Source organism: Rana temporaria, chromosome 11 (genome assembly GCF_905171775.1).
Source record: "Rana temporaria chromosome 11, aRanTem1.1, whole genome shotgun sequence".
Taxonomy (NCBI): domain Eukaryota; kingdom Metazoa; phylum Chordata; class Amphibia; order Anura; family Ranidae; genus Rana; species Rana temporaria.
Genome location: NC_053499.1, coordinates 29,442,250 through 29,457,498, shown reverse-complemented (window position 1 = coordinate 29,457,498; position 15,249 = coordinate 29,442,250). Strand labels below are relative to the sequence as shown.

The following is a 15,249-nucleotide window of genomic DNA, read 5'->3' as shown; positions in this document are numbered from 1 at the left end:
CCATTGTCCGGCATTCACAGAGGAGATCATTCTCTGGATGCCAGTTTATGAATCAGTGTAGATCGGTCTCCTTTTGAGGAGTGACACGACCTACAAACGATTGGAACAGTGGAGAACATCCCCTGATACTGGAATCTCGTGAGACATAACGAGGTTACAGTACCATAAATTCACCGAAACACAGATGTCCGTTTATTAAAGGGGTCGTAAAACCCTTGTGTTTTTTCACCTTAATGCATCCTATGCATTAAGGTGAAAAAACTTCTGCCAGTCACCGACCCCCCAGCCCCCTAGCCCCCCCTTTTTACTTACCTGAGCCCTGGAATTTATTTGGGGGTGACGCGCTGTCCTTCTCTCCACAGGGTCCTGGCTCTTGTTTGGACAGATTGATAGCAGTGCAGCCATTGGCTCCCGCTGCTGTCAATCAATTCCAGTGGCACAAGCGCCACGGGGCAGGGCTGAGTCATACATTTGATGGCTATTGCCGCTGAATGCTGGACTCGGGAGTGTGCCTGCAAGGTAACCCCTAGGGAGCGCACTTCTCCTAGGGAATTATATGATGCGGGGAGGAGCCACGAGAGCCGCCGAGGGACCCCAGAAGACTGCACAGTGGAGGTAAGTATGACGTTTGTTATTTAAAAAAAAAAAACACAAAGCTTTACAATCACTTTAAAGGGGTTGTAAAGGATTTTTTTTTCTTCATAATAAGCATCCTTTACCTGCAGACATTCCTCTTTTCACTTCCTCATTGTTCGTTTTTGATCAGAAGTTGCTCTATTTCTTCTCTGTTCTGTTCACTTCCTGCTTGTTTGATTTTACTCACCACCGTGAAGGGAGGCTTTACTGCGGTGGTCAGTAACGTGCTCGCCCCCTCCTGGGAAATACATCTGTGTGGCAGGACGCTCTCTACGTGTTAGAGACTTCAAGGAGGTTTGAATTACTGGGCGTGCCGCAATTCATACTGGGAAATGTAGTTCTTACATGAACGAGCGCCGAAAACCAGGAAGTGAATGAGAGAACAGAAACTAGAATGCCGGAGGTGATATAGATGAAGGAATTTAATAGGTATTTACTCGTTTTTTAACAGAATCATTACACTATTCTGTCTGTCTACCTTGCAGACATTAATTTTAGGCAAAACATTTTTTTCCTTTACAACTCCTTTAAGCAGTGATAAATTATCACTGCTTAGTACACGGACATTCCAGGAGGAGACCGCCCCCCTACACTATATATATACATTGACATGGCAGGGGGACATGGTTACTGTCTTGTCGAGGAAGTCAAAAATCTTCCTACTTCCCCCAGAATTCTCTTTTCACTCCCCGATTTACCACCCCATAGCTGGTGAATCAGGGAGGGTGAATTCTGACAGCGATGGCCAGTGAAGTGCGGAGATCGCAGCTTTATAAACTGTCCGTTTCTGTGTCAGTCAATCACAGATTCTCCTCTGATCATCTCTGTTTCATAAACAGTTAATTGACTGTGATCAGTGGTGATCCTTGGGATCACCGCTGTTCACAGTTTCATAAACAGACACCTTCCTGAAAACTGTTATGCCGTGTACACACAACCGTTTTTCATGACGAGAAAAATTTAATTTTTTAAATTGGTCATTAAAAACGATCGTGTGTAGGCTCCAGAGCATTTTTCTCGTCATGAAAAATGTCCGTTAAAAATTTAGAACATCTCTCACCAAACTTTTACTAACACAAAATCAGCAAAAGCAGCCCAAAGGGTGGCGCCATCTGAATAGAACTTCCCCTTTATAGTGCCGTTGTACGTGTTGTACGTCACCGCGCTTTGCTAGAGCATTTTTTTTTTCACGATTGTGTGTATGCAAGGCAGGCTTGACAAGCATCACGTCGAGAAAAACGTTGTTTTTCCCATGACATGAAAAATGGTCGTGTGTATGCGGCTTTACTTTGCTGGAGAAAAGGCTGCACCGGGCTCCCTCCAGTGGTGGTCACTTGTCACATGCAAGTACAGGTTCACCTAAATCTTATTAGCTAGATTCAGGTAGGGGCGCGCAACGTTAGGCACTTGCCTCCTAAGTTACGGCGGCGTAGCGTAAATTAGCCATCGTAAGCGTGCCTAATTCAAATGAGGATGTGGGGGGCGTGTTTTATGTATATTAACTGTGACCCGACGTGATTGACGTTTTTTACGAACGGCGCATGCGCCGTCCGTGTACATATCCCAGTGTGCATTGCACCAAAGTACGCCGCAAGGACGTATTGGTTTCGACGTGAACGTAAAAATTACGTCCAGCCCTATTCACGGACGACTTACGCAAACGATGTAAAATTTTCAAATTTCGACGCGGGAACGACGGCCATACTTAACATTGACTACGCCTCCTAGGGGGCAGCTTTATCTTTATGCGGCGTATCTCTTACGGAAACGGCGTATCTTTACTGCGACGGGCGCCCGTATGTTCGTGAATAGGTGTATCTATGCATTTACATATTCTACGCCGAACTCAATGGAAGCGCCACCTAGCGGCCAGCCTAAATATTGCACCCTAAGATACGCAAGCCGTCGTATCTTAGATAGGTTTAAGTGTATCTCAGTTTGAGAATACACTTAAACTTACGACGGCGTAGATCTACTGATACGCCGGCGTAAATCTTTATGAATCTAGCTATATGTGACTAGCAGAGCCCTTGAAATGAAGAAATCCTGTTCTCAGAACAGATCCCAACCAGTTGTTTTTTCATCTTATTTCCGCCTCCGCAGCTTTCTGTTTTTGCATGAACAATTAAAACTTGAAGAAACTCAGACCAGATTTTCTCACAACATAACACAGTTCAATGAAATTGTTTTTATCTTCTCAGCCCATGCAGATTGGTGGAAAGTCTGCTGTGTGTTTGCATAAAGGCTTTTGTGAAAGATGCACACATTGCCTCGGTCTCTAATTAGTACAATATTCCCTAAATAGCACAATCAACATAACGTGGCAGATGTCCCCGCTAACACAATCACAAAAAATACAAAATAGACAGCAACAAGGTTTTCCAGTAGAAACAATGCGTTGTCGTACAGCACAGCTGTTAAGCATCCCATGTCTATTAAAGTGATTCTGTCACTTAAAATAAAATCAGGGTAAAGCTCTGGCACTTCCGGTTAGTGACTGAGCTTGTCCGCCTATTAACAGGACTGGTTTTAAGTTGGTGTGTGAGTTAGCACCCCCTTGTGGTCACTGGACAGACAACCTCACGTGGCCTTAAGCCTCGTACACACGACCGAGGAACTCGACGGGCGAAACACATCGTTTTTCTTGTCGAGTTCCTTGTTTGGCTGTCGAGGAACTCGACAAGGCAAGTTTCTCCATTCCCGTCGAGGAAATAGAGAACTTGCTCTCTTTTTGGCTCGTCGAGTTTCTCGACAGTTTCCTCGACGAAAATGTACACACGACCGGTTTCCTCGGCAAAAAAATATCTCCCAGCAAGTTTCTTGCTGATTTTTGCCAAGAAACTTGGTCGTGTGTACGAGGCCTTACACTAGAAGGAACATGTCTTCACGCCCTCCAGAGACACCTGTCCCAGTCTTGACTCAGAGTCATTCTGAGGGAATCAACGACTATCCTCCACCAGTTCTTATACACTTTACTCTTGTCTCAGCCCAAAAGCTTGGAGAGAAGCCACCAAACACTTTGCAAGGCCTTGCACACTAGTAGTCCAAGCCTGGTCACTGAGAGGCTCTGTTCCTCAGTGGGCCCAAAGATAGGTACCTTAATGCTGAGAAGGATTGGATTTCCGCCATTGAGTGGGACATTTAAAGCGGAATTCCAGCCTTTTACTGTTTATTAAAAGTCAGCAACTACAAAAAGTGTAGCTGCTGACTTTTAATAAACAGCCACTTACCTTCTCCACGGTTCAGCGACACGGCCGCCCGGAGCTCCGCTCCCCCCCCCCCCCCCTCCCAGGGCCGGATTCCAGACAAGGCCAACAAGGCCAGGCCTCGGGGCGGCAGTGGGTGCAGGGGCGGCACTGTGGCTGAGAGGAGAGGACACTTTCACTTTCATTTCGGGAGTTTCCCCGTCATGTCACGGATGGTGAGAGGAGAGAAAACTGAGGGAAGAGGTGGTGAACACCCCCCCAGTTCTCAATGTCATATTCAGCAGCAGCACTCCCCCCCCCCCGCTTCTCAGTGTCCTGCCGAAAAAGTCCCCCGGCGGATAATGTCCTCCCGGTACTGCGCAGGCGGGGGCGGCATTGAAGGACCCGGCAAAGGGAGTAAATCCGGGCCTGCCCTCTCCAGCTGTCACCTCAATTCATAGTGTGGGCACCCGGCCGTGACAGCTTTCATCTCCACAGATGGGCACTCACTGCGCATGCGCAAGTCGCTCTGCGCTCTAGGAGTGGACAGGCGATCTCCTGGAACCTGTCACGTATACCAAGAAGATCGCCTAAAGGGAGGGGCCACCTAAGGAAAGAGAAGGAGTCACCTAGGCGGTCCCTGGGTGGAAGTCCCTCTCCTACCGAAGCCTGCACCCCCCCCCCCCCCCCCCAAAAAAAAAATTGAATGCCAAATGTGGCATGTAAGGGGGCGAGGAGTACTTAAAGCAGAAGTTCTATTTTTGAGTGGAACTCGGCTTTAAGGCTCAAATAATAATATTTTTTAAGGGGTGACGTCATCACGGCTCAGGCCAGTCACAGCGCCGGAGCCGCGATATGCAGAATTCACTCCTGGAGAGATGGCGCAGACAGAGGAGGACAACGAGCACTGCTGTGGGGGCTTCGATCTAAGGTAAGTACTTCATAATGAGCTAGTGTGCTATGCATACTAGCTCATCATGCCTTTGTCTTGCAGGGTGTTTTTTTTTTTTTTCTCGTTTTTCTTTTTTTTCTTTTTTTTTCCCCAAGAGGGTTAACTTCCTCTTTAACATCCACAGTGTTAGAGGCAGATAAAGATTACAGTATGTGTTCCTAACTACCTAGGCTTTAGATTACAGGAGCTTGATAGCAGTAGCTTTTTCATTCATGGTAATAGAAGTTGACAATACTGACATACTCCCCATAGAAGATCGCTATGTTACATTTTACTTCTTTTCCCCATCAGGTGAACAAAGCGCTTAAACAGAAATCGGACATAGAGCACTACCGAAACAAGCTACGTCTAAAAGCAAAAAGGAAAGGCTACTATGACTTCCCTCCAATAGACAACAGATCACTGAATGACAAGAAGAGGAAAGCCTTTGAGAAAACTCAAATGGAAATTGACAATGTGCTGGAAGGAAATACAGATTCATCTCCCCCTTTTGTGGGCAGGTAGGCAGGACAGCAATCTAGTACTGTTTATTTTACACAGCATACAGTATATACTATACATATATACTGTGGCCTAGATTCACGTACGGCCGCTCTACGTTGCGCGGGCGTAGCGTATCGTATTTACGCTACGCGCCGCAACTTAGAGGCAAGTGCTGTATTCACAAAGCACTTGCGTCCGAAGTTACGGAGGTGTAGCATAAATGGGCCGGCGTAAGCGCGAGTTTTTCATAGTAGGCTGGTAGGGGGCGTGTTGTATTTAAATGAGGCTTGACCCCATGTAGATGCATGGCCAAACGAACGGCGCATGCGCGTGCATGCTCAGTATCATGTCGTATTTACGCCCAAAGATACGTCGGCTCAATGCCTGTGACGTGAACGTAATTTACGCACAGCCCTATTCGCGTACGACTTACGCAAACGACGTAAAAAGATACACTTGTTCCGACGTCCATACTTTGCATGGGCTGCGCCACCTAGAGACATGCTTTATCTTTACGCCGGCGTATGTCTTACGTAAACGGCGTAACTAATTGCGACAGGCGTACGTACGTTCGTGAATCGGCGTATCTTGCTTATTTACATATTCGATGCGGAAATCAAGGAAGCGCCACCTAGTGGCCAGCGTAATTATTGCAACCCAAGATACGACGGCGTAGGAGACTTACGCCGCTCATATTTTGGGCAAATCTATGCGTAACTGATTCTATGAATCAGGCGCATAGATACGACAGCGGCCATTCAGACTTACGACGGTGTATCTGGAGATACGCCGTCGTAAGTCTTTGTGAATCTGGGCCTGTATAAATATAATGTGTGAAATGTGTGGGTGGCCGTGTGCATCCCTTGGTCCCCCTGCTGTGTCCATGTTTTAATCGTCCAATGCACTATTCCCAATGCACATTTTCCTGTAAAAATGGCTGTATAAAAGTGGGTGCTATAGTGACCAATAGCTGTAACCGGGAACAATCAGAGCAAGAGATGTCACCAGCACACCACGGGTCTCCAAATTAGGATCCAAAGCTTTATTCAGCTGTTTGCTGTAACAATGTGATTGCTGAATAAATCTGTGGACCCAATTTTGGAGACCCGTGGTGTGCTGGTGACATGTTTAAATCATATCTTGACTAGAAGACTTGTTAGCATTACCCTGTTCACAATACTGTATATACTGGTATCAGTGCCAATACCGAGCATTTGTGCGAGTTCTTGTAATCACACAAATTCTCCGAATGCCTAATCCAATACCTGGGAAGGAAGAGGCGTCGTTGCACGCAACCGAAAGTCAGTGGGCGGAAAGTGCGGAGCGGAGAGCGAGTCCTCAACAGGCTGGCAGCAGCGGAAGGTAAGCTGACTGGGGCAGGCGTGCAGGGCGCACATTGTAAAGGAAGTGATGTTCGATGTCTCCGTCAGAGGTGGAACATCCCAATGCCCATTTTGGTACACCCTGCACTCGGCCGCAGTAAGCCAGCAGTGGACATCTTGTTACACCCAGCCTGCATGAGCTTGGTGTAACAAGATGTCCGCTGCTGGTTACTGAGTGCAAGGTGTACCAAGATGGGAGTCGCAGCATTACGCATTGCAAAATCCTTTCTTTCTTCTCATCGTTCATTTATTTTTTATGCCAGGCCAACAATTGCCAATCAGTCCTGCATTTCAGTGCCCATTAGTGCCGTCTATCAGTGCCACCTATCAGTGCCAGCCATCAGTGCCAGCACCACCTATCAGTGCTGCATAATCAGTGCCACCTATCATCGTCCATCAGTGCCACCAAATCCTATCAGTACTCATCAGTGCTGCATAATCAGTGCCACCTAATCAGTGCTGTATATTAGGGGCTCCTCATCAGTGCCAGCCAGGGGTCAAGTCCTGGGGAAAAAAGTGTGGGAACTCCCATCCAAGATCCACTCCCCCACCAAAAAAAAAAAAAAATGATACGCTCATATGCATAATTACTAAACCGCAAGTTCTTTCCAAATCCCGCGATAACTCGCGGCAGACCTTCGCAATGTCTCCTGGGAACAATGACAAAAGCTCCCAGGAGACATTGCGGCATCGAGGAAGTGACGGAATACCCGCACACTACCCGATGAATCCATATACAGGAAGCGGCCAGTAACACAAAGGATTACTAAGGTTCGCCTGCCCCTGACAGTGACTCGAGCTGGGCATCGGCACTTAGTGAAGGATCGGCTCGGGAGGCTCGGCTGCTCTAGTCCTGCAAAGGGAACTGAGTTCCTGCTGTGAAAAAAGTGCAGGAACTCCGTTCCCACGTGTTCCCGCAGGACTTGGGCCCTGGTGCCAGCCCATTAGTGTTGCCTCATCAGTGCCACCAACTCCTATCAGTGCCCACCAGTGCTGCATATTAGGGCCCCCCATCAATGCCTCCCTCAGTGCAGCCTATCGGTGCAGTCTCATTAGCGCACATCATTGAAGGCAAAAAAGTACTCTTTACAAAATTTTCTGACAGAAACTAAGAAAGACATTAAAAAACGTATTGGTAATCGGTATCGGCGAGTACTTGAAAAAAGTATTGGTACTTGTACTTGGTCTTAAAAAGGAGTATCGCTGCAACCCTAATGCATGCGCATGTAAACGCAAGTATGGCGTTTGCACAGATATGCCTACGTGCAGCATATTTTGTAATTTATTCCTATGGGCAGAATGGGGAATAAACTAAGGCTCATTGGTGCCACAAAGACAGGTGGATTTTACGCTGTATGCACATAGACATGCAAAAATGCCCATGTGCATGATGCCTAAAATAAGACAATCACAAGAGGATTTATGGTGAACATGTTGATGATCAGTACCTGAAATACAAGCTTCAATGAGAAATGTTATAAGATCCTTTGTAAAAAAAAATGAGGGAGGTGTGGCCAACTAAACAGGAGAGATTTGACCAGTTTGTAACCGTTTTTATTACAAATAATTACCAAATTTCTTTTTGAATTCACATTACATTTAAAGTAATGATTTTCAGCAACGAGGCGGAGGAAGAACAGGCTAAAAACTGAAGTTCATTGTGATATACTGTATATATTGAGGGATGTTGTAGAGTATAGATCATAAACCGGTAATAATTAAATTACATAATTACTGTTGGGATAAATAAAAAAAAATAAAAAAACGCCAGCAACAATATTTGCATTCTATTTCACAGTCAATAAAACTAGTTAGAAGCCGGAGGTTGTTTATCATTGAATAGGAAATAAATACATTTGGGTTTGGGTGACTGTTAAGACGCAGTTGCAAAGGGGAGTTATTGACTGTGTAATGAATTATCAGGATGGGGCCGCTCTAGAAGGAATCGCATTATTCTCTGCAGTGCTGCTACGACTGAAAGCAGTAAAGGGTGAACGATTAAAAAGTGTAAATCATCCGGTGTGGGGATCTGGAGCAAAATTCAGTCCTGCCCGTAAAATCTGCTTGATGGAATACAGAGAAATTAAACTGCATGTGGGTGGATGGGGAGAAGTCATTGTAAAATGATAACTCATGCTGCAATGTAAATGTTGGGTTGTTATCCATCTATCTACATCCCTGTACAGTTATCTATTTATCTCTCAATCTAATTTGCATTCTTTGTTCAAATCTATCTATCTATCTATCTATCTATCTATCTATCTATCTATCTATCTATCTATCTATCTATCTATCTATCTATCTATCTATCTATCTATCTATCTATCTATCCATCTATCCATTCATCCATCTATCCATCCATCTATCCATCCATCCATCTATCTATCTATCTATCTATCTATCTATCTATCTATCTATCTATCTATCTATCTATCTATCTATCTATCTATCTATCTATCATCTATCTATTCATCCATCTATCCATCTATCTATCTATCTATCTATCTCTACCACTCTTTCTGTTCAGTTTTTTTGTTTAATCTCTTCTTTATTAATTTTTTTCTTTACATATATATTATTTAACATATAACATTTAACATGCCTTAACACTTAACCTCCCTGGCGGTATGATTCTTTCAGATTTTAGGTGCTGAAAGCGGTACTATTATTTTGCATGGAAATTTGGCGTTTTGTATTGTAGGCCTAGAGAAAATTGAGTACTGTCCGTGATACTTTTTTTATTTGTACTAACACACAATTTTTCAGGACAAGCTTTCGGGGTGTTACCCCTTCTTCAAGGTCCAAGCAGTACTGTTATATGTTAAATAATATATATGTAAAGAAAAAAATTAATAAAGAAGAGATTAAACAAAAAAACTGAACAGAAAGAGTGGTAGAGATAGATAGATAGATAGATAGATAGATAGATAGATAGATAGATAGATAGATAGATAGATAGATAGATAGATAGATAGATAGATAGATAGATAGATAGATAGTTGGTGCAAATAAAAAAAGTATCACGGATAGTACTCAATTTTCTCTATCACAATTGCACTAATACGGCTACAATCATGTCAAGTATTGTAGGCCTGTAATTCTTAGGAATAACTCACCTAAATCTGTCCAAACCAGAGTCTAGTAGACATCCCGGGTATGATAAAGTTTGAAACACAAAATTATAAATTATAATATAATAAATAATAACAAATAATAATTTAATAATAACAATAAATTTTATTCAATACATTTTAGTAAATAATGTAATCAAAAACTCAGATTTTTTTTGGTCAAACAAGGGTGCAATATTATTCACCTCTTCCAGCATCCAGCGAGGGAATCCTGAGTGTGGCTCGGGGTTACCGATAATAGCACAGAAATCTCACCCCGAGCCACACTCGGGAATACCGCTAGGCAGGTTAAAAGGCAGCTCGATACTACCTTTGTTAACCATATGGTGGTTTCCGATCCCCTCCCAAAAAAAAAAAAAAGGGGGGGGGGAGAACGTAGGAAAGCGTTTGTGACTATAAAGAATGTATTTATATATATGTATTCCTAGTGCTATATACTTGTGATATTTATTATAGTTCCTCTGTGCCTTCTTATATTTATTTATTTATCTGTGATTCAGGTTTACCTCCCTTATTGAGGGGTAAACCCCAAAAAAAAGAAAATTTGTGTTTAAGATGTTATATTTATATGTGTCTTCTTATTTATAATTGTAGTATTCCCTTCTAAATTATATGTGTTTTTTCCTCTTTCTATTTAGTTACTATTTATCTCTCTCTCTCCCCTTCATGGTCTCTGTTCACTTCTATGAAATATGAAAAAAAGAAAGTCTTGCCCTTAGTTTTACTGTAAAGCAATATCACTTGAAAGTGAAGTTTGGGTTTCTGTCCTCTTCCTCTACAATAAGAACTGAGTTATAAAACACCACTGGTTGCTCAGTTCTCCCCTCTGCTTTGAGCAAAGATCTGTGACTCAATCAGTGGCTCTCTGCTCTGCCCCTCCAGTGATCACTGGAGCGCTGGGCTGTGGAGGGGGCCGGAGCTGCTGGCTCAGTCTCCCAGTAGCTTGCTGTGAGGCTGAGCCAGCTGCTGGTCCAGGCTTCTGGGTGGATCACAACTGTAAAGTTGGGATAGATCCAGCTCCTGGACAAGCTCTGTGACGTCAGCCGACAGCAGACTTTAGCACACTGTCAGCTGAAAATGGGTCACAGGAGTGCAGAATGAACTGAACTCCTGTGACCCATAGGAGAAGTAGGGCCAAAAAGTTTTGGCCCTTCTTCTCCTTTAAACCAGTCCTGTAATATTCAGAGTCTCCTCCTAACCCTCCCAAATCTTGTGACTGCATCCCAGCTCTGCCCGCCGCGTAGCGGTCACCTATCACAGTTACTTCTATGCTGGCATCCTTTCCAGTCTATGACCTCTACATAACTACCATAGAGACCCAGCGGCTGAACACGACTCCATCACTTTTAACTTCACAGAAAGTGGAAAACTCTTTAAACCTTGGAAGTAGGTGTTAAAATGTTAGCGGCTAATACTGTCGGAGTATTTTATCCCCCGCTGATGTGGAACTTCATTTAATATGATCAAATTCGAACATAACACAAAGCCTGTGTGAAATGGTGATTAACATGCTTCCTTGTAAACGGGCTAATGAGAAACCTCATAGAGATAGTCAGAGAGATAATATAACGTTCTGCAATTAGGTCAGTAATGATCACAGGGGACTGTTAAAGCCTACTGAATTACCCATGTTATCATAGAGTTTACATCAAAGCTCGGTGGTGTATTTTGTGATGAAAATTAATTTTATTAATTTGCAAGAATTAAACTCAGTAGTTTTATTGCCAAAGGTTCCACCTTCAGAGGGAAAGTTTAGTGCATTTAGTGCAACTTTAAAATTTTATTTAATGTTATTTCCAAGTAATTACTTTTTTCCTACTTGATGTTCTATATTTGTATTATCGTATTTCATGTCCTAATTTGGTAATACTCCTTTTCTAGTGGTCAACTGTGTATGACGGGGTGAAATTAGTAACTCTGGGCTAAACAAAGATTGTCTAAATCAGTGGTTCTCAACCTCTCTAGCGCTGTGACCCCTTGATAAAATTTCCCAAGTTGTGGGGACCCCTAACAGTAAAATTATTTTCATAGCGTGGGAGGTCAGCACCCAAGGCAAGACAAGTAATTTACGCCCCTAACCCATGGATATTTAGCGCTCCCTGAGTCCCTTCCACTTTTTGTTCTCCCTTCTTTCCTTTTTATCTCTTTCTATCCTAATTTCTTGTCCCCCCACCTTTCTCTCTAGCCGCCTTTCTTGTTATTTCTCTTATTCTTTCTCTCCCCTTTTCTTGGTTCCTCCCCCTCTTTTCCTCTCCCTTCCATATATTCACTATTTTTATTCCTTCTCTTACTCCTTGGTGGGGGAAATGGGATGAGTGGCAGTGCTGGCGGGGAGTTGGGATGAGTAGCAATGCTGGGGGGCCAACTTAGGTGCACTTGATCAAGGTCATCTGCTGATCTGAGAACTGTAGTGGAAACTTTTAGTGGCAACTTTAATCACAACTATAATCACTCTGCTAAGCGGTCCCAAGTCTGGCTCGGGTTTACCGCTTTTGGTCCTGAAATTCCACCCTGAGCCAGACTCGGAAATACCGCCAGAGGGGTTTGCTTACTGCACATTTTCACTGACAAGTTGTACACTTGCAGAGCTCTAGAAGCACAAGTTCTAGTTGACACTTTTCCAATTTGTAGAAAATTTGCGTGGCAAGTCTCTAGCAAGAGCAAAGTTGCAGTGGTGAGTCTACAGCAAGAGCTCTGCAAATCTACAGCATGAAAATTCAGCCACAGTGACCCCCTGTGGTGGGATGGCTATTGCACTACATAACTGAACCAGAACTTGCAGCAGACTTGCAGAATATTTGCAGAGAAAGTTGATCTGGAGTCATGCAATGCAGACTTGCTGCAATTGTGCAACAAACTTGTGAAGCCTGGCAAGTCTAGCAATAGCTTAGCAAGTCATTATCAAACATGTACATTTGCTTGCTATCTGGGAAGCTGGCATGAATTATCCCCCTACTTTGACTAATATGTTTATTTCGTCAGCCCCATTTAGTGGTCATAATGTAGTATTTTCCTGAAATCCATCAATTAGGAAAATGCCACATTATGGCCACTAGATGGAGCTGATGATCATTGGAAATAAACATTAGACAAAATACGGGGACTGTATGAATGCTTGTGAAATTCATCTAGCGAACTTTTACAAAAAATAGACCCTTGGTGTCTCTGTACTTTCTTTAATGAAGACCCATCACTTTTCATTTCTCTACCCGCCCCCTTGTAGTTCTCCGACAGGCAGCCTGTAGTAAGTAGACATGTGCATTCGTTTTCGTCTGAATGCATTTTTGTCTGAATTTCGGGTATTTTCATTATCGTTTTAACAAACGAACACACAGAATCCGAAATCCGAATAAACTGACATTAAAAATGCTTTATTTTTGTTTTCGTTGCAACAACAGTTCGATATAGATAGGAGATTCGACATGACGCTTACAATGGCAATCTGTGTCTATCGAATCTGCGGTCGAATGTGCCTAACCTAACTCTATTAGTCCAAGATTATTCTACATAGAGAAGAAAGATTCGACATAGAGAGAAAAGATTTAACATTATAGAGACAGTGTTGGGGTAGACCATTCAACATGAACAACGAAGATTCAACCAAGCAGAGAAAAACATACAAACGTTGAATCTGTCATTGAAGGCTTATGGTGTCTGTCGAATGTTCTAAGAAGATTCGACAAGCAGCTAAACTGTACGACGCCGCAATCGTACATTTCCGGTCAAATGCTCGGCCCATAGACTATAGAAGAATTCGACTGTTGGTTGACTAGTAGTAATAATAATTTATAAATATAATTATTACTACTGTCATACAACATTAGAATTCTTCTATAGCTTGTAGGCGGAACATTCAACCGGAAATGTACAATTGTGGCGTCGTACAGTTTAGCTGCTTCATCAAATCTTCTTAGAACATTCGACAGACACCATAAGCATTCAATGACATATTCGACCTTAATTCATTCGGATTTTCGGACGAAAGCATTTTTTAACGAAACAAAATAAATAAAAACGAATTTCAGGAGTAACTAAATAAATGTATTTTTTGGACGAAAACAAAATTCCGAAACAAAATATTTCAGTGTGCACATGTCTTTTAGTAAGAGGACCTGTTGGGTCCCTCCCACAGCTCTGCTCTCTGCACAGGCTATGTACAGCACAGTGATGATGTCACAACTATTTTATAAGATAATATCTGGGCTTGCAAAGGCATTTAGTGCATGCTAAGTGGATTTATATCCTTTTGAGGCTATTCATGATAAATATATTTAGATAAAAGTTTTTGTTTTCTGCAGTTCAGCTTTAAATGTTTAAAGTGAATGCCTTGGGTGGCTTACATTGTTGTTCACAACACCAATGTAAATGTTTTCTTTTTGCTGCTTCTGTAAATAGCGTTTCATACCAGGAACACGCTTAAATTATCTGTGCTCGGGTTTGTCAGTCCCTGACAATATGCAGGCAGCTGTCCATGAGCTATATAAATGTCCACATAGACTGAACAGCTAATTAACCTGTCAATATGAATTAAGACACACTGACAAAGAACAATACTGCCTATTGTAAGTTTGCTTAGGAACTGGTAATAGGTTCATTAAACGAATACTGCTTACATAGGTAAAACAAATATATGGCCTCTACAGAGTTCCAGTACTTAAAGTGACTTAAAGTGAATCATAAAAAAAAAAGCAAAAAAAAAGTATGTAAACAACTTCTTATTGTTATGTCCCTTGTGGCACGGAAAGCTATTCTTTATCAGTGGATTAATTTGGAACACCCCCTCCACTTCTCTGTTCATAGCTAAATTATCTTATGTTTTCTGCATGGAATGGATGGAGGCCTCCTTAAAGCGGAGCTCCACTCAAAACCCAAACTTCCGCTTATCTGCCTCCTCCCTCCCTCCACTGCCACATTTGGCACCATTAGGGGGGGGGGGGAGCGGGTACCTGGTTTTGACTGCTCTATTCTCTGCTTCAAAATGTATGAACACTTTTAATGGTTCGCTCTCAAGTTTATATACAGTTTTCAAGGCATGTTTCAGTGATCACAGGAACAATCAAACTCTCCACCCACCCATCACACCCTGGGGGGGGGGGGCTTCAATACACCTTCAGATGGGCTAATTGCTAAACATTCCAGACATTTCGGCGCCAGTCTATAATTAACATGACCTAATCACTCCACCTGAGAAGTCACATTCCTTCATTAACAGAATTCAACAAAACACCATCACACAATGATTTCCCCTCAATCCACATCTTTAGACAGACGGTCTGTCTCCGACAGGAAGGTATTCACACCTGAGCATCAATAGGCTTTAAACAGTGTTATCACACAATGAAAGGCCTTTCAAGAGCCAGCCTCATTTAACATGTCAACAGTCTACACAGAAAGTGGGGAAGAGGTTGGTGTCAGTTGGGCAGTGGACGGTGTCAGTTGGGCAGTGGACGGTGTCAGTAGGGCAGTGGATGGTGTCAGTA

At 43.0% G+C, this 15,249-nt stretch overlaps 1 protein-coding gene across 4 annotated transcripts in view; it reads left to right on the top strand.

Moving 5' to 3' along the window:
- Window positions 1–15,249, top strand: part of KIAA1549L (KIAA1549 like) — a 204,009-nt gene that overhangs the window by 148,438 nt on the left and 40,322 nt on the right. For all 4 annotated transcript variants that reach the window (XM_040328288.1, XM_040328289.1, XM_040328287.1 and 1 more), the window contains one exon: window positions 5,065–5,273. In XM_040328288.1, coding sequence (XP_040184222.1) covers window positions 5,065–5,273 — 209 coding nt within the window. The remainder of the gene's footprint in view (window positions 1–5,064; window positions 5,274–15,249) is intronic.